Consider the following 19,278-nt stretch of genomic DNA (forward strand, 5'->3'; position numbering starts at 1 on the left):
CTTGTGCAGTAACCAATTACAACTAAAAAGTCAACAAGAACCAAACTGTCCACCCACTATGAACCTAAGATAACAAACACAGAGCAGTCCAAGTCTCAGCCAGCAACTCTCAAATTTGAGATGCTTTGCTTTTTTCTTGGCTTCATTTTCGGTTTTCTTTGCAAGACACTATTTCCTGCCATGTAGGGAAGTAATTAAGTATCTAATAAATGAAAGCTTGGCAAAATAAATAATTAAATTATAAATGCACTTCTATTCTCCTGTATGCTCCCACTTAGGACTGGAAGCAATCTTTAGCCTTCAAGTTGTATTTCAGAAACTCATTTAATATATTTTTGTATAATAATCCAGAAAACTGAAGCATAGAGTGGAAAATATGTTCTTTCCTATTGTGCTGTAGGTGGATGTCATGGTGATTTTATAAAACATGTGTACATTTATGAATAAATTGAATTCTAGCCAAGCTAGGCTAACAGCTCAGTAGTCTGGCCCACCTGGGCAGGATGAAGATATCACCTGGAGTTGTGGGGACTCGTGATTGATGCTACATTCGAGTGAAATGTGTACCTAACACAAAGGCTTCTGAAGTTCATAAAATGGCATTCTGAACTAAAAGGTTGCATTTAAATTTAATTATATTTTGCTATAGTAGAAATATTCCCTTTCTAAAGGAACCCTCCAGAAGTTCTTTGATACAAGAAAACAGCCATTCCCTAGCTTATTTACTTAATAAGTGTGCTTTTTAATTAATTGACTTCCTTATAGGCAAACTTTAATATTTTTAATTAAAGAAAAAAATGACTTGGATGGTAATTCACTCTTGTCTCAACCACCAAAGAGCTGAGGCAGAACAGTAGGAGTCCAGGAGTGTGATTCAAGCATGGTCAATGTATCAAGATCTCATATGCAAAATGGTTATTTTTCAGTCTTCCAAAAGTTCCTCAGTTAGAATAAATATTAGAAACTTGAACTTTCCTTTATGCTGAAATATAATTTTTAGTGGGCCTGTGAGTCACAATGTATAGTTTTCATGGTAATGAACTTAGAACCAGCAAGCCTCAAGCCAGCTAAGGATTTACACTCACGTAAATACAGTTATCATGTTGTGGATATGAATAAAAATGACAAAGAAAAGAATGAAAACGATAAAATTTCAGATTGTGGTTTTTATTTCTGATATTATTTAATATATGTTCTGTGTTCAACTATGAGTTAATTAATATTCTTAAAAAGGAGAGAAATAAGACCAGGTGGAGAATCTATATGATTCTTTTCCTACTTCATCTGGACCTCTTTAAGATGATCCCCAAAGCTTGTGTCTAGATGTCTGCTAATAATAAGAGGTAGGAGGTGAACAAGGAGAATTTGAAATGTACTTCTAACAGAAGATTAGTTCCTGTCATGGGTGAGAGTCGGAGCTTAGACAAGGTCTGCAGAGTTCTCTGATAATGAAAAGCTTAGCCAATTTGAGCAATCTCTCTTTAAAAAAATCAAATAACCTACATTACTCATTGCAATATCCAGAAGGCTTTCTTATTATACAATATAGATTTCCAGTGTTTAATGTGCATCACAGATAAATAATACTGAGAAATATGTTTATCATTTTCTCATCTCAGCGAAATTGTAGTGTGTTGGTTTTGGACTGGTTCGATGATTTTCTGAATAGTAAAACATATACTTCCTTTTTTTTTTTTTTAGAATTTTCATCAGAAATCAGAGACTTCAAAAAAAGGTAATGAAAAACAAAAAAAAATTTACTATGAATTAGATTTTGTTGTGAGAAAAGTTGCAAACATTGATCTCCAAAGTCATTTGAAATGTAAACTCAAGCTATGTTTGAAAGACCAGCTGGTAGACCAGGCAGAAGGGGTGGATTCTGAATTAGCACTCACTGAGAATCTGGGATGATGACTTTGAAAGTTGAAGGGGACTTTCCCACTTCTGTAAAGAGTGGATGTGTGTTTACGTGCTTCAGAGCAGGGTCTACTTTCAGATCAGAAGATCTGGTTTCCAACATCAGCTCTACCACTTCTTGAGCTCTGGGACCCAAGACTAAACTCTTGAATCGTCAGCTGTCCTAATAGGCACACAATAGGATATTGTGGGTTTGAGGTTTTTATGTTTGCACAGGGAGATGATCTTTGGAAGAGGAACACCTGAGCATCTTTTAGGGACAACATGACTAACAACCGATAACACTGAATGCACAGGCGCCTGTGAGAATTATTTAAAACAACCCACCTTCCACACAGTTAATCTTTCTAGCTGAGAGTTGCATGAGAAACACACAGTCTCCATTTTGAGACCAACAGTCGGAAAGAGCTGTTCAATGATATTAAAGTTACCTCCATGTGTCGTCATAGAAGGTGATGCAGAGGCAGGGGGATGGAGAAACCACTGGAGTCAGTGCCAAAGGGATGATCAGAAGACTCCAGGACATGCGGGATAGAAGAGACACTGCCTGCCTCAAATATTCCTGCACAGATCGTTATGATCGTCTGTGGAGAGGGCAGGCACAGTTATCCTGATATGACACCCCACCCCTTTTCTATTGTGAGTGGTGTAGTGAGGTTTCTTCCCCCATACCCCTCAGGGCATTAGAATATGAGATTCTACCAAAAAAAAAAAAATGAACAGCAATGTGCCCGAAGATTTATACTCCATAATATACACCATATTTCTCCACCATGCCCAAGGTCTTGATTCACAAAATAATTTGATGATGTCATTGTTGTAGATGTATGCGTGTGCAGGTGTTTGTGCACATGTGCTTAGAGGCCAGAGGTCACCAACATGAGGCTTCCTTAGTCATACCCCTCATTAATTTTTGAGGTAGGTCTCTTACTACAGCTGGAGTTTACCTAGATGACTAGATAGCAAATTTCAGGAAGACATCAATTTCTACCTCCAAGTGCAGAGATTACAGATATGAACCACTGTGTCAAGTCTTTTGTTAATATTTCTTTTCTTTTATATTTATGAGTATATGCCTGCATGTATTGTTGATATGAATGATATCCACGGAGGCCAAAATAGGTAGCTGGAGTTACAAACTGTAGTGAGCTGCCATGTGGGTGCTAGAACTGAACCCATGTCCTCTGTAAGAACATCTAGTGTTCTTAACCACTGAGCTACCTCTCTAGCCCCCATGCCTAGCTTTTGATATAAGCCCTGAGGAGTTCATCTTGGGTTTTCCTGCCCTTATAGCAGGTATTTGCTAAATGAGCCATCTCTACAGCCTCTGATGATGCACTTGAAATGGATTCTTCATCCAGAGTTCTGGAAACACAGAATACTTTGGGACATATTAGTAAGCAACCTCACAGAAGCAAATAATAACCCAGATAATACTGCACTAACAGTAAAGAGTAAAATGTGATAAGTATCAAAATAATTCAGGTTCTCCAGAATGCGAATCTGAGGACAGAACAATAATGTTAGATATGTATTCACTGGCACACTTTCACAAGATTGGGAGTTATCGATGTGAAGTTTGTGTTTCTTGCTCCAAAGAACCAACAGAAGAATTTGAAAAGAGGAAACAAGATGTTTCTAGAAACTTCCAAATTTCTACCACCCATGATTCAGGAAAAATCTCTGTTGGGTGGCCTCCGGGGTTTGACAAGCCTTCTTTTAGGACTATTATAATGCTGCCTTTCGCTTCTGCTTCATTAATTCCCATGATGATTTCTCAGAGAAATTTAATTAGAGAGCCTTTTCTCTTTGCTCATCTTCCCCCAGGCTGTTGCAAAAATGGGCACTATTTAAGAAATGAGACAAATAAGCACAATTTGTCTATCATAAATTTTGTGTGCATTTATGAATAACTAAGTGAATAATAGCATGTGTTGAGCAACAACAAAGAATGCTTAATTGTGGGCAGAATTGCTGGGGAACAGGATGTGGGAAGAAGCGCCATGCCGAAGCTGGTTTCCATCCTGGGGAGCCTACATACTTTAACACTGGAACAGTGCAGAATACTCAAGAAAAAAGCTAGCTCTTTGTGTCAAATTCTTTTCAAAACAACTGGAAGCCAAGAAGCAACTTGTGTTTCAGAAGCGACTTTGGAGGAAGTTACATGTGTTTCTCTAAGTGACATGACTCAGAGTGTGCTTGAATCCTGTCACAGCAGACACTAAGAAGTGTCTAAGGATGTGCTGCTCTGTCCCCTCAACAATTCTTTTGCTACTTTAGGAAAATTATTAGCTGATTAATCATTTTTCTTCCTCTATCACTGCCCTTGTTTCATTTAAGTGATTAGGACAAAATATCCTAACAAAAAGCAACTTAGAAACAAAAGGGTTTATTTGGCTTTCAATTCGAAGTTACAGTTCATTATTTAGAGAAAGTCAAAGCAGAAATTTAAAGTATCACATCCACAGTCAAGAGTAGAGAGGGAAAACTCATGGATTCTTGCTTGCTTGCTTTCATCTAGCTTTCTTCCATCTTATATAGTTCCAGATAACCAGCCTAGGGAATGGAGCCTACCACAAAGGGCTGGTTTTCCCTGCATCAGGTAACAAGCCTCAGGCCAATCCAACATAGAAAACTCCTCCCTGGGATTCTCTCCTCAGGTGACTGTAGATGGTATCAAGTTGACAGTTAAAACTGATGCTCGCAGTGACAATCCTCTTATATCATCACAAGACAGGTGATGAGTGTTCAGCCCAGTGGTAAACAAATCTTTTAGATAGAATTTGTTTGAAGTAATAAGCCATCTAGAAAATATGGTCCTTTTCTTAAAGTTAACTTTAAAAAAATATATAAACCAGAAGATATTTGATTGCAAATTTCAATCGATTGGCATGTCAAGTTAATCATAAAAAGAGCCTCCAATTTGTAACTAAAAGGTTATATTTTCAAAATCTGTATTGCTAAAGATATGGAAATATGTAGACAGATGATCTACCAGCAGCCATGCCAGGCTGCCTCCAGAGGCCCAGATGGCTAATTGGCTTCAGTTAGTAAGGGTCGTTTTAATTAAATTTTATTTAAATTTCATTATAAGATATTTCAAAGCTATAATTGATGGCTTATGAGAAATATGACCCTTCACAGACATTCCTATCTCTATCCTTTACTCCCCTAGGCTTCATAGAGCAAGTGACAGCTGAACTATCATGGTCCATCTCTCAGCTAATCGAAGTGTACTGCGGTAGCTTTTGTACAGATTTCCAGCCTGTGCTCACACCTGGAGGTGCCTCCTGCATCCATGCCGGGCTCGATTCCCACCTGAGCTTCACAGTGTGTACCCTGCACAATGTTCCAGAGCCCTGGGCACACAGGTGAGAGGCAGAAAATCTTCACAATTCCCTCTTGAGTATAATTAGCTTTGTTCTCACTTGAAGAAGCAAATATGTCATAAAATGTTGGAAAATCAATTGAGGCAGATTTATTTTTCATCCTATGATCACTTAATAAAAGTTAAATTCCAGGTGGGTATTCATCCTCCCTTCACCATATTAAAATAATGGCTGCAGTAAGTGCCTCATGAAATAGACAGTGTTCATCCTGTTTAGTGGATTCTCTAAGATTTTATTTTTCATTATTTAGTCTAAGAGATTAATAATAATTAATAGGATATAGGGGGAGAGAAAGTGCATGCACAGGCACTAAGAGTATGTAATTTACAGATAAGCATAGCCAAGTTCTCTGGTCTCTATAAGGTTGTGAGTGGTGCAGACATTTTGTCAGATTAGTATCTTAACAAAGTAAGGATTACCAATGGATTATTTGATTTTCACAATTATGCTGGGAATACCGCTGGGTTTAAAGTTAACTATATTTATGTAATATTTTCTAGAATAGCATACTTATAGTAACAGTGTATAATTTAAATTCTTTGTCGATTGAATATAGAGGAGGACATTGATTAACTTTATTAAAATTAATTAAATCAATTGTTAATGAACATACTATACCTATAGCATTTGACACCAGAAAGAAAAGCTAAAACAACTAAAATAATTAAAATAAATAATTTTAGGATTCATATATATTTATTAATTCTTTGAAAATTCCATACATTGTAATGATCATGTTCACTCCTGCTTCTACAACTCTTCCCATACCCACTCCCTTCTGTACCCACCCAATTTTTCATTTCTTTTTATAAATCTGGTACAGTCTGGCTTCTCACATACTGACGGGTATTGGCCATCAGCTGGAGAATGGTTGACATATAAGGGGCCTCATCTTTAAAGACAATCAACTCCCCTTCTCCCAGAAGCTTTCAGTTACCAATAGTGACTACAGAAGAGCTGGGGCTTCATGCACATCTCCCCTCCATGAGCTGGGATTTTGTCTGACTTGAGCTTTTGCAAGTCTTGTGAGTGATGTCACAAGCGCTTTGAGTTCGTATGTGCATCTACCCGGTTTTATCCAGAAAAGCTCCTTGTCATTGTCTGTCACCTCTGACTCTTTCTTCCTCTTCTTCCTGGAAGATCTGTGAGCCTTGGGAGGAAGGGGCATGCATGCGTGCATGTTTGTGTGTGTGTAAAATAAAATGTGTACATACTTATATAATTAATATAGAAATAAAGTGTATCTCTATATATAGAAAGCTATTTATATACACATCTCTTCAGTAAAATGTGAAAGATGTATGTGATCTGAAAGGAAAAGAGAATTCATACATTTATTTAGTATTGACCTAATGTAACCATCATGTATTTCCTGTCTTGGTTTTTATCATGAATTTTAAAAGAATGCTATGTGATTGGTTGTGACTCTAGTGGATAATTTTCTAGTTATAATTAAATATACCTTATTTTTAATTCATATGGAAATTCTCTGAAACATGATAAATACAACTAAAACTATATATCTATACTGCATACATACATACTATATATTTGTGCATCTATTGATACATAAATGTACATGTAGCATATGTCATCTATACATTAATACATCTGTGTTTATGAGTGAAGGTATACTATAGATTTGCTCATAGTGTGTATTTGTATAAATACAATCTATTTAACTTTCCTTCAATTTTCTCTACAAATCACTTGTGTGCAGTCTAAATTGTTTCAGCATATTTTAACATATATAACATTGTTACATGAAGACAGTTATGCATGCATGTACATATTATTATATGTAGCTAGAGTTTTCCTGCCTGGCCCACAGTCAGGACAAATCTTTGTCACCTGCCAGTCCCACAGCCGCTCAGACCCAACCAAGTAAACACAGAGACTTATATTGCTTTCAAACTGTATGGCCATGGCAGGCTTCTTGCTAACTGTTCTTATCTTAAATTAACCCATTTCTATAAATCTATACCTTGCCACGTGGCTTGTGGCTTCCCGACATCTTCACATGTTGCTTGTTCTGGCGGTGGCTGGCGGTGTCTCTGACTCAGCCTTCCACTTCCCAGAATTCTTCTCCTCCTTGTCCCGCCTATACTTCCTCCTGCCTGACTACTGGCCAATCAGTGTTTTATTTACTAACCAATCAGAGCAACACATTTGCCATACAGAACATCCCACAGCAATTACAGATACAAATTAATACTTTTCTACAAAAGAACTGTTATAATAAGTGAGAGCTTTAGTATATTAAACAAAACTATGTATTTTATTCACTAGAGGAACAAATTAAGACTAGAGTTTGGAGGCTGTCCCCAGAAAAAGACCCAACCCTTTTCTCTCTTAAGGAATTCAGGGCCAGCCTGCCTTCTAATAAAATGCTGATAAACTGCAGATTTGTACGTTTCCCTGAGGACCTAGGTATTGACTTTTACTTGTCAAATTTCTCCCAGATTTAGCAATGTAATACAAAAGACTAAGATCTCACATTGAGGGTCAGAAATGTAGGAGGTGACTTAGCTGAATAGTTCTGGGTAGATCTAGATGAGTCCCATTCATATTTGTAACCAACCTGTCATACTATAGAATAAAAGTTTTCTTTTAGCTCATCTTTGCTACATATTGAAGATGGCTGTGTCTCAATAATGGCATGACTTTATCTGCTTATAACACGCATATATTGCATAATAATTATCTTCATAATTGCAAATTATTAATTTTTCATAAATTGCTTTTTACAATATCTATACAGTAATCCAAACATTTCTTAATGTATAATATATATTCAATAAAGATTTGCTGGAAGTGCCTACATAAACTTCTTTGACTAGAATTGTAAGCCATGTGGTGAGAGTGGGGTGTTGAAGTTTCCCACTATTAATGTGTGGTGTTTGATGTATAATTTAAGCTTTAGTAATGTTTCTTTCACATATGTGGGTGCCCTTGTATTTGGGGCATAAATGTTCAGAATTGAAACTTCATCTTGATGGATCTTTCCTGTGAGGGCTGGGGGATGGGAGGAGGGAGGATGGGAATCTGTGGTTGGTATGTAAAATGAATAGAAAATCTCTTATTAAAAAGATTAATAAAACAATTAAAAAAGGATTGTAAGTCATTTGATTTATGAAATAGTTATATGGGTCAGGAGAGCCGAGGTCAGCAGTAAGCTGAGCTAGAAAATGAACAAGTGTTGATTGTGAAAGAAAAGTGACACCTGAGACTATGGAAGCAAAGAAGACACTGTAGCAAGTATTAGAGCCTGAGATCCAGGGGCAGTTCCAGGGAAAAGCAGGCCAGAATAATTAGAACCTGTAGGAGATTGGTTGACCAGAAAGTATCAAGAGCCATTGCTAGTAATAAGAGAAATACAAGTTGGGATTACATTAAGAAGTCGAAGAATATAATTTAAATAATATTCTGTTAATTCCTTGGGCTTTAATACAATGTATTTTGATCATATTCACCTCATCTCACAATCATTCTAGAACCACCCTACTTGCCTAACTACAACTTTTGCTCTCTTTTTCTCCATCCCATCTCTTTCTTTGTGTGTGTGTCTCTCTCTTTGTCTCTCTGTCTCTGTCTGTCTGTCTGTCTCTCTCTCTCTCTCTCTCTGTGTATGTGTGTGTGTGTGTTTATACAGTTTTTGGAGAAGGTCTCATTATGTAGACCAGGATGTTCTTGAACTTGCAAAGATCCACCTGTCTCTGCCTCCAGAGTGCTGGGATTAAAGGTGTATGTGATTTGTATTACCCAAATACTCTTGGATATGGGCACTGCTCTGGAAACATGGCCCATGTACTAGGGACCACACACTTAAAGAAAATTGACTCTTCCTCTTCTAAAAGCTATCAACTGTTAATAGTCCCTGAGCTAAGTAGAGGGCAAAAAATATTTTTAATCTCTTCAGTCATTCACAAGATACAATGCTTACCTTGCTATGGTAATTAGAATGCCAGTGTAATTATACACAAATGCATTATGTGCATAATAATGTATATTATATCATACAGTATATTCATGTGTAAATATTTTGACATTTGTAATTATGAAGACTCCAAACACATTAGCAAGCTGAAATTGCTTCTTAGTGAGAGGATTCTCTCCTTATGAGGCATATCAGAGAGATTCATAGAAGCTCCTTGTCATGTAACCTTTGCCATCAAAAGTATGTGAGCAGACTGTCTTTCATGAATGTCACATAAACTTCATTTATAATCTCAAATTTTCATATCACCATGCCAAGCAATATGAATACTGTGAGCACACTAAGAAATGGATTCTAAGTTTAAAAAAATATATATATAGTGTGTGTGCGTGCTGTTAAAATATTAAGTTGACCCTAAGATAAAAATAAGTGCCAAAAGTTGACAGAAATACAGGAAGAGTTTAATGGGGCCATTGAAATGTATGATATCAATGTACTCTCTCAGGAAGTAAATGATCATTGAGTTAAGTGGGAAAGAATATAGAATGAGCCAATACAAGTAACAAAGTATATAAATATACTATATAGCACAGGACATAATTTGGGAATACAAATTATTGTCAAGTATACATGGAGCCTTCAAGTGACCAAAATATAAATTACAAATCTAAAGAAAGTTGAGATAACCTTCACAATACAGCTCTCACCCTTTTCTCTAAAGTGTGATTAAGTAAAAAATCAACAGTGTGTGTGTGTGTGTGTGTGTGTGTGTGTGTGTGTGTGTGTGTGTGTGTGTGTATAAAAATTTGAGTGTAGTTGGAAGTTTTCCTATGTCCGACTTGGTCCCAAGTAAACACACAGAGGCTTATATTAATTACAAACTATGGCCTATGGCTCAGACTTCTTGCTAGCTAGCTCTTTCACCTTAAATTAACCCATTTCTATTAATCAATATGTTGCCATGTAGCCATGTCGTTACCAGTCTGCTGGCATCTTGTTGCTCCTTGGGCGGCAAGCTGGTATCTTCTGACTCTACCCTTCTTCATCTCAGTCTTCAGTTTGAACATACCCTCTAACCTCATTCTGCCTCGCCATTGGCTAAGCAGCTTTACTTATCAACCAATGACAACAACACATATTCACAGTGTACAAAAAGTCATCCCACAGCATTTGAGTAGTTTTTAAAGTTCATGAATTAAGGAATTTCTACCCCCAGGGAGAATCTGAGGGTTCAGAAGTTTTCCCATTCAATTACTGCTGGGTTTGGAAGAAAAAGAAGTCAATTTGTACTAATTCAAGCCCATGTCTTTCAGATTCACTGCAGAATTATGCTAGACCTTTAAATAAGAACCAACCTTAACACTGCTCAAGCTAATCCACAAAATACAAATGAAAGTAACTCTGCCAAATTAATTTCACAAAGTCCAACTACTAAAACTAGAGTAGACAGAAAAAGCAGTAGAGACCAGGGCAGGAAATAATGAAATAGAAACTGAAAAAATAATATATAGAATTAATTAAACTATGAGTTGGTTCTTGGAAAAGTGTAGATGTAACCAATCGTCTTTTTAAAATAAGAAACACAGAGCCAATGTAAAAGAGAAAGCCAAGAGGTCAGAGCTCAGAGATAAAATCTTACCTCCTGCAGTGCTCCTAGCTTCCCCGAGAGAGGGAGGTACTTCCTGTGTCTCTGTTTAAATAATCTTTCTGTTCTGCCTTCTCATTGGTTGTAAACCCAACCACATGACTGCCTCATCTCTGCCTGTAAGTACCGCCCTCCAGGTCTTAAAGGCGTATGTCTCCAATACTGGCTGTATCCCTGAACACACAGAAATCTACCTAGCTCTTCTAACCACCATGCTCTTGCTATGGCTCTAATAGCTCTGACCCCAGGGCAACTTTATTTATTAACATAAAATTAAAATAACATTTCAGTACAAATAAAATATCACCACATTTCCCCTTTTCTATTTTAATAAAAAGAAAAAAGGCAAAAGGTTATAACTAACAAAAGAAAAACTATATACAAAAGTACAATAACTATATACAATATATACAAGTAACAAATACCTAAACGATGTCTAGTCCATTTGTATTTGACAAATCAGAGAAAATAATTCCCTTATCTATCCTATTTTAGTAAGTCCAAAATGTATCTAATTCACTTTCTATCCTAATTAATCTTCAACTATAACTAACTAATCTTCAACTCCCTCAGAGACCCAAGAAGGAAATAATATTAGCTAACAAAAATAAAAACAAGAAGTGCACAAAAGCAACTTCCAAAAATTTTGTGAGTTGACAGAAACAGCCAGCTGCCTGGACAGTCACCTGAGGTTTCTCTGCAGTGTTGGGGCATCATCTTCAGCCTATAGGCTTATGGTATCTGACAGACTCATTTGTGAAGTAGGTTGTACACAAGGTCAACAGTTCAACCTCACATTGGGTGAGAGCAGTCCATGTACCAGAAACACCTGAATTCCACTAGTGTCATGTCATGATTCAGGATTTTAAATTCTGGAAATTGTTGATGGTTTTTTAATTCAGCTGTCCATTCTTCTTGGCTGTGTATATATGGCTTCATCTAAGCATCCCCTTCTCCACATCCCTCTATTAAATGCCAGTCTACTATTGAGAGGCGTGAGCTTTCAGTTGCTGTTCCATTGCACAACAGAAGCCATCGGCCCACTGCCTGTTCAGCTGCCTTCAAAGAAAAGGGCACTGTACCTTTTCCAGATTGTGAAGGCCACTTCAGGGATGGTGCCATATTGTCCTGGCCTCAGAAGATGCCTTTTGATAAAGCCATAACCACACTTGTTTTGGCAGGAATTGGTAGTCCTTTGTTTCGTGTTCTGTCTGTCCATTTTTTCTGTTGATTTGAGGATACTTTGTTGTCCAGTGGCTAACTTTTGCCACAATGAAAATTAACTCCATATGCAGTTTCTTCAATGCCCATATTTTCTCTGAAGTAGATTGGTACTGCCAGGAGCCGACATGTCTCAAAAAAGAAAAATTTCTAAGTTATTAAAACATTTTAAATGCCATATTCTGTAGATCTCTGAAGGGTTTGAAGATGACCTGTCTAAAATACATCTGCTCAATTTTTAAAACATATCTAATATGACTACAATTTCTATTGTAATGTCTAACTACTAACTTTCATTTCTTTATATCCTAATAGTTGGTAATAATGTAAAGTATTTAAAATTAGTAATTGTCTTTTTCTTTTCTTTTCTTTCTTTCTTTCTTTTTTTTTTTTTTTTTAACAAGAACCTTAAATCTAATCTCCTTTGCTTAGCCTTTTTCCTAACCCTTGACAACTTGTAACCTACCCCCCTAAATAATGAAAATTATCCCAGACCCAAAACCCATTAAAAAGAACCAAAAAAAAACCACCCGCCCCACACCACCTCTTTGGGAATGTGGGCGTCATTCTTAAAATTGCTTCCTGCTGGGTATGGGCGAAGTTATCTTTATCCTTGTAGTTCAAAGCTGATCTGTAGATGATGTTTGTCAGTTCAGTGATATTATTATTGTCCACGTGGAATTGTTGTTGTTGTTGTGGGGCCCCATTTTCTTCCTGGAGACTTCAGTTGATGTTAGGCCTGGCCATGATTTCCTGCAGAAAACTGATAAGAGACTCGAACACAAAGACATATATATGCAGCTAATTGAAGCCTTTTTTCTAGAATTAGTTAGTACTCTATATGACCATTCCTATCTTAACAAAGTTTAAAATGTATATGTATCTATTAATCTTGTAAATTTTGATATAAAATTTATACTTTAAGAAAAGTTTAAAGAATCAGAATAGAATCAAAGAGTTGAGATTAGTAATAGAATAGTCCCTTAATTAATTTGGCTTTTGTCCTGTCCCATAGCAGAAAATGGCTCTTTCTGGCATGATACAGGGAGTTTGCATTTTCCTTTTAACAACATGCTTGAGTTTAAAGAAGGAGAGAGCCATTCTCCAACTCCAAAGTCAGCTTTAAATTTTAATTGAACTGGGACTATTAGAAAACCAATAGTGTTAAATCTTTAGAGAAAAGCAGAAACAAACATTTAAGAAGACATAAAATTTTTTAGATAATATATACCCATATGCCATATACTCCCATATACTCTGTTTCCTGGGATAGATGATTTGTCCCTTTTCTTCAGTTGTCTCATTTGTCTTGTGTCCTTCAGATTCCTTAACCTTCATCCTCCTAAAAGACAAAAACAAAAACCTTTCCCCAAGACTAACTTTGGGGATGTTCCCTTTTGGCAAGTTATTATCTGATTAAATGAAAAGACATGTGTTACAGGTACAAGTTAGTTTAAATTGGATGTTCATGCTGATTGATGAACTATCACCTCCTCTAATTAAGAGGTTTTTCTTGTTCAAATCGAACCTTTATCAATTTTGATGGTACCCACAGCTTATCTTCTCCTGTAGAAACAAAAGCAAAACCTCGTCCCCAACGTAATACATACCCTGGTTTCCATTCTGAGGTCAGCACATCCTTAAAGTATATAGGCTGATTTAATTCTGTAGTTTTTTCTATTACCCAATGTCTCTCTGCAGCTGTTGTTCCTTTCTCATTGGCATTCAGAAAATTCAAAGTTAATAGAGCATTATGCAGTCTATTTCTGGGGGTTTTTGTTACTCCTTTCTGTTTATTTAGCATATCCTTTAGAGTTCTGTTTGACCTTTCTATAACTGCTTGACCTGTAGGATTATGTGGTATACCTGTAATATGCTTTATATTGTAATAAGCAAAAAACTGTTTCATTTTAACAGAGACATATGATGGAGCATTGTCAGTTTTAATTTGTGCAGGTATACCCATGATGGCCATAACTTCTAGCAAATGAGTGATTACAGAATCAGCTTTTTCAGAACTCAAAGCAGTTGCCCATTGAAATCCTGAATAAGTATCAATGGTGTGGTGTACATATTTCAATTTTCCAAATTCTGCAAAGTGAAACACATCCATCTGCCAAATTTCATTCCTCTGAGTACCCTTTGGGTTACATCCTGCTGGTAATGGCGTTTGATTATAGAAGGAACAAGTAGGACATTTCTTTACTATTTCTTTGGCTTGTTGCCAGGTTATGGGAAAATCCTTTTTTAAACCTTTACTATTGACATGATGTATTTTATGAAATTCTGAGGCCTCCAGCACATTTCCTATCAATAATTTATCAATCTCATCATTGCCTTGTGCTAGAGGGCCTGGCAGACCAGTATGATATCGGATGTGAGTTATATATAAAGGATGACTCCTTTTCCTGATTGTATCTTGTAATTGAATAAATAGTGAAGTTAATTCTGAAGCATCAGGGATAAATTCTGCAGTCTCAATATGTAATACCACTCTTTCAGCATACTGAGAGTCAGTTACTATGTTGAGAGGTTCTGAAAAATCCATTAATACCAACAGAATAGCATACAATTCTGATTTTTGCACTGAATTATAAGGACTTTGTACCACTTTACTTAAATTTTCTGATTTGTAACCTGCCTTTCCTTGTTTATTGGCATCTGTATAAAATGTACGAACTCCAGATATGGGTTTTTGCCGTACAATTCGAGGCAAGATCCAATCAGCTCTCTTTATAAAATCAATTCTGTTGCTTTTGGGATATTTGCTGTTAATTTCTCCCAAAAAATTACTGCAAGCTCTTTGCCAAGGTTCACTTTCTGTCCATAATTTTTCAATGTCCTCCTTAGTTAAGGGTACGACAATTTCTGCTGGGTCTATTCCTGCTAATTGACGAAGTCTCAATTTTCCTTTCCAAATCAAGTCAGAGATTTTTTCCCCATAAGTTTTTAATTTTTTATTTGGTTTATTTGGTAAAAATATCCATTCCAATATAATATCTTCCCTCTGCATTAATATTCCAGTAGGGGAATGCCTAGAAGGTAAAATAACCAAAATGCAATCCAGCTTTGGATCAATACGATCCACGTGCCCTTCATGTACTTTCTTTTCTACCAAGGCCAATTCTTTCTCAGCATCAGGTGATAATTCTCTTGGACTATTTAAGTCCTTGTCACCTTCTAAGGTTTTGAACAAATTAGTCAGTTCATCATTTTTTACCCCAACAATAGTTCGTAGATGAGAAATATCTCCAAATAATCTTTGAAAGTCATTAAGAGTCTGTAGTCTATCTCTCCGAATTTGCACCTTTTGGGGTCTAATTTTTTGTAGCTCTATTTTATATCCTAAATAATTAATAGAATCTCCTCTTTGTATCTTTTCAAGAGCAATTTGTAATCCCCAGCAAGGCAAAATTTTCTTTACTTCTTCAAACATTCTTTCTAAAGTATCTGCATTTGAGTCAGCTAGTAAAATATCATCCATATAATGATAAATTATAGATTTAGGAAATTTTTTACGTATCACTTCCAATGGCTGTTGTACAAAATATTGGCACAGAGTTGGGCTATTTAACATTCCCTGTGGGAGGACCCTCCATTGAAATCTTTTAACCGGTTGAGAATTATTATAAGTAGGCACTGTGAAAGCAAATCTTTCTTTGTCCTTTTCTTGTAAGGGTATTGAAAAGAAACAGTCTTTTAAATCAATAACTATGAGAGGCCATCCTTTTGGTAACAGAGTAGGCAAAGGAATTCCAGATTGTAGAGAGCCCATCGGCTGAATTACTTTGTTAATTGCTCTAAGGTCTGTTACCATTCTCCATTTACCAGATTTCTTTTTAATAACAAATACAGGAGAATTCCAAGGGCTGGGTTGACTGTTCAATATGCTGAGCATTTAACTGTTCTTCTACCAGCTCTTCTAAAGCCTGGAGTTTCTCTGTTGTTAAAGGCCATTGCTGAACCCATACAGGCTTGTCTGTTAACCATTTTAAAGGTAGAGCTGTTGGTATTTTTGGAGGATTATCAGTTGTTGTGCCCTGTTCCTGTATAATATGGATGGCTGGTGACCACTCAAAATAATGCCTTCTAATATTTCTCTCAGAAACATGTGCTAGTTTATGATTTGTTTCTGAGATTGGAGGGATTTTAATCTGAGTATTCCATTGTTGCAACAAGTCTCGACCCCACAGGTTCATAGCTATGTTAGCGACATATGGTTTTAATTTTCCTCTCTGTCCTTCTGGACCTATACATTCCAGCCATCTTGCACTCTGTTTCACTCCAGATAATGTCCCAATTCCTAACAGTTGAACGTTTACCTCTTGAAGAGGCCAAGCTGGATGCCAAAATTCTGGTGCAATTATGGTAATGTCCGCACCTGTGTCTACCAGACCAGACAACAAAACACCATTTATTTTTATCGTTAATTTTGGTCTCTGTTCATTAATAGAAGTTTGCCAAAAAATTTTCTTTATGTTTTCTCCTGAATTTTCTATTCTCTCTTTTTCATCATCCTGACCAGCATGATTTATTCCAATAGTCATTTGGTTATTTAATCGCTCAGAGCAGGGATTTCCTCTACAGCTGCAGGAAAGGTTTGAACTGGTTTTGCTATGGGGGCCTGCATGAGGCCCCTCCGGGAGTTTCCCGAAAACTGAGGCAAAGGATTACCCTGTCTGTCCTTTGTTGATCTACATTCGTTGGTCCAGTGTTTTCCCTTACCACACCTTCTGCATACTCCAGAAGGAAGGGGCATTCTGTTGCCATTGTTCCTTGAAGAAACATTGCTTCTAGGAATGACCTGTTTACAGTCCCTTTTAAAATGTCCTTGCTTTCCACACCCAAAACATCTAACACTCCTCAAACCTTTTGAAATTACTTCTCCTACCCACGTATCACCATGCTCATCAGCCTCAACATTAATTGTTTCTCTAATCCAATCTTCCAAAGGTGCAGATCTTGCCCTTAACGGCCTGATTATTCTTTTGCATGCTGCATTCGCATTCTCAAATGCCAAAGCTTCAATTATTGCCTTACTAGCTTCTGATCCTGAGACCATTCTGTTTACTGCTGAAGCCAGTCTTTCTAAAAAATCTGTGAAAGATTCTTTTGGGCCTTGCATAACCTTTGTGAATGACTCAGGTTTTTTTCCTGGTTCATCAACTCTGTCCCATGCATTCAAGGCTGCCATTCGACATAAAATTACGGTTTGAACATCATATAAACATTGTGTTTGTATTGAAGCATATTGGCTTCTCCAATAAGCTGATCCTGACAAACTTGTATTCCTTTATCCCTCCATTGTGTTTCTACGTTTCTAGCTTCCTCCTTAAACCACGTTAGAAATTGAATTCTCTGGCTGGGTTCCAGAACAGCTTGTGCAAGGTCCCGCCAGTCCTGTGGTATAATCCTATTATATGTTGACCAAGAGTTTAACATTTGCTTTACATATGGGGAATGCATGCCATAAGATACTATTGCCTCCTTAAACCTTTTAAAATCCATCAGTTCAATTGGAGCCCAGATATTTTGTGTAGCCATTTGATCAGGCATCTGCTGTACGGTTACAGGATAAATTAAGGATGACTGTGTGAAAACAGGCTTTCTTTCTGTAACCTTATGATCCAAACTTGAACCAACTTCACTGTTAAAATTAACAGGTTTTTCTAAAGCTGTTATCCTGGCACTTAAATCGACTATCTTTTTAAATAGTAAAATGAGAATAAGCATGGTGATAAACTGCATAATTCCCATAATACTAATCTTTTCATATAGTTGTTCCATTGTCAGACTGCCTAAAATTTCAAAAACCCAATTTTCTTCCAATGTACACAGAAAACCCATTTTTTCCTTTATGACTTACCAAATCTGCGTAGAACAGTAGAAATCCGAGCGAATTTCAAAAGAGCCACCTAGTGTCCTAGGTGTGAATCCAGAGAGAGAGAGAGAGAGAGAGAGAGAGAGAGAGAGAGAGAGAGAGAGAGACAGAGACAGAGAGAAAGCAAGAGAGAAAGCGAAAGCAAAAGCGAAAGCGAAAGTGAAAGTGAAAGCGAAGGGGTAGCCGGCTAAAGCTTAAAGCCAGCCACTTGTTCCCTCTTGAGCCGAGTCAAGGCTTGGCTTTACAGGCAGGGGCCCTGTTTAGCAGGGCAGGCCTGAGCTGTTTGTAGCACTGGCTTTAAGCAAGCAGCTCACAGTCCAGCCTGAGCCCAGACCTGGGCCGGGCCTAGGGAGCCGGCCCCAAGCAGTTTTTAATGGATTCTTGTCACGTTGGGCGCCAGATGTAGATGTAACCAATCGTCTTTTTAAAATAAGAAACACAGAGCCAATGTAAAAGAGAAAGCCAAGAGGTCAGAGCTCAGAGATAAAATCTTACCTCCTGCAGTGCTCCTAGCTTCCCCGAGAGAGGGAGGTACTTCCTGTGTCTCTGTTTAAATAATCTTTCTGTTCTGCCTTCTCATTGGTTGTAAACCCAACCACATGACTGCCTCATCTCTGCCTGTAAGTACCGCCCTCCAGGTCTTAAAGGCGTATGTCTCCAATACTGGCTGTATCCCTGAACACACAGAAATCTACCTAGCTCTTCTAACCACCATGCTCTTGCTATGGCTCTAATAGCTCTGACCCCAGGGCAACTTTATTTATTAACATAAAATTAAAATAACATTTCAGTACAAATAAAATATCACCACAGAAAAGGGTAACAATATTGGCAAAATCCTAGTCAAACCATGAGATAATTAATTGTGGTTGATATATTGTGCACCCCAATAAACTTATCTGGGAGTCAGAACAGAACAGCCACTATATTAAACATAGAGGTTAGACAGTGGTGGCACATGTCTTTAATCCTAGCATTCCAGAGGCAGAGATTCATTTGGATCTCTGTGAGTTCAAAACACTGGAAACAGCCAGGCATGGTGACACACACCTTTAATTCCAGCGCTTGTGATCTCATGTCTTGCTTGGGAAAGACACACACCTGTAGCAGGAATCTTCACTTGATCTTAGCCAAAAGGCCGAGAAGCGATATGTGGCAGGAATCTTAAAAGCTCTTATTAATTAAATCAAATCTGAGGCCAGTTATCGGGGTGAATGCTGGTAGATGAGATGCAGAACAAGCCACAGCTATCTCACCTTGCCAATTCCTCAGCTGATCCTGTTTCCTC

At 37.2% G+C, this 19,278-nt stretch overlaps 1 protein-coding gene across 5 annotated transcripts in view; it reads left to right on the forward strand.

Moving 5' to 3' along the window:
* Pik3c2g (phosphatidylinositol-4-phosphate 3-kinase catalytic subunit type 2 gamma) overlaps positions 1-19,278 on the forward strand; it is a 352,621-nt gene that overhangs the window by 92,232 nt on the left and 241,111 nt on the right. For all 5 annotated transcript variants that reach the window (XM_006976490.4, XM_015995399.3, XM_076568126.1 and 2 more), the window contains 2 exons: positions 1,702-1,735; positions 5,093-5,288. In XM_006976490.4, coding sequence (XP_006976552.1) covers positions 1,702-1,735; positions 5,093-5,288 — 230 coding nt within the window. The remainder of the gene's footprint in view (positions 1-1,701; positions 1,736-5,092; positions 5,289-19,278) is intronic.

Source organism: Peromyscus maniculatus, chromosome 3 (genome assembly GCF_049852395.1).
Source record: "Peromyscus maniculatus bairdii isolate BWxNUB_F1_BW_parent chromosome 3, HU_Pman_BW_mat_3.1, whole genome shotgun sequence".
NCBI classification, from domain to species: Eukaryota; Metazoa; Chordata; class Mammalia; order Rodentia; family Cricetidae; genus Peromyscus; species Peromyscus maniculatus.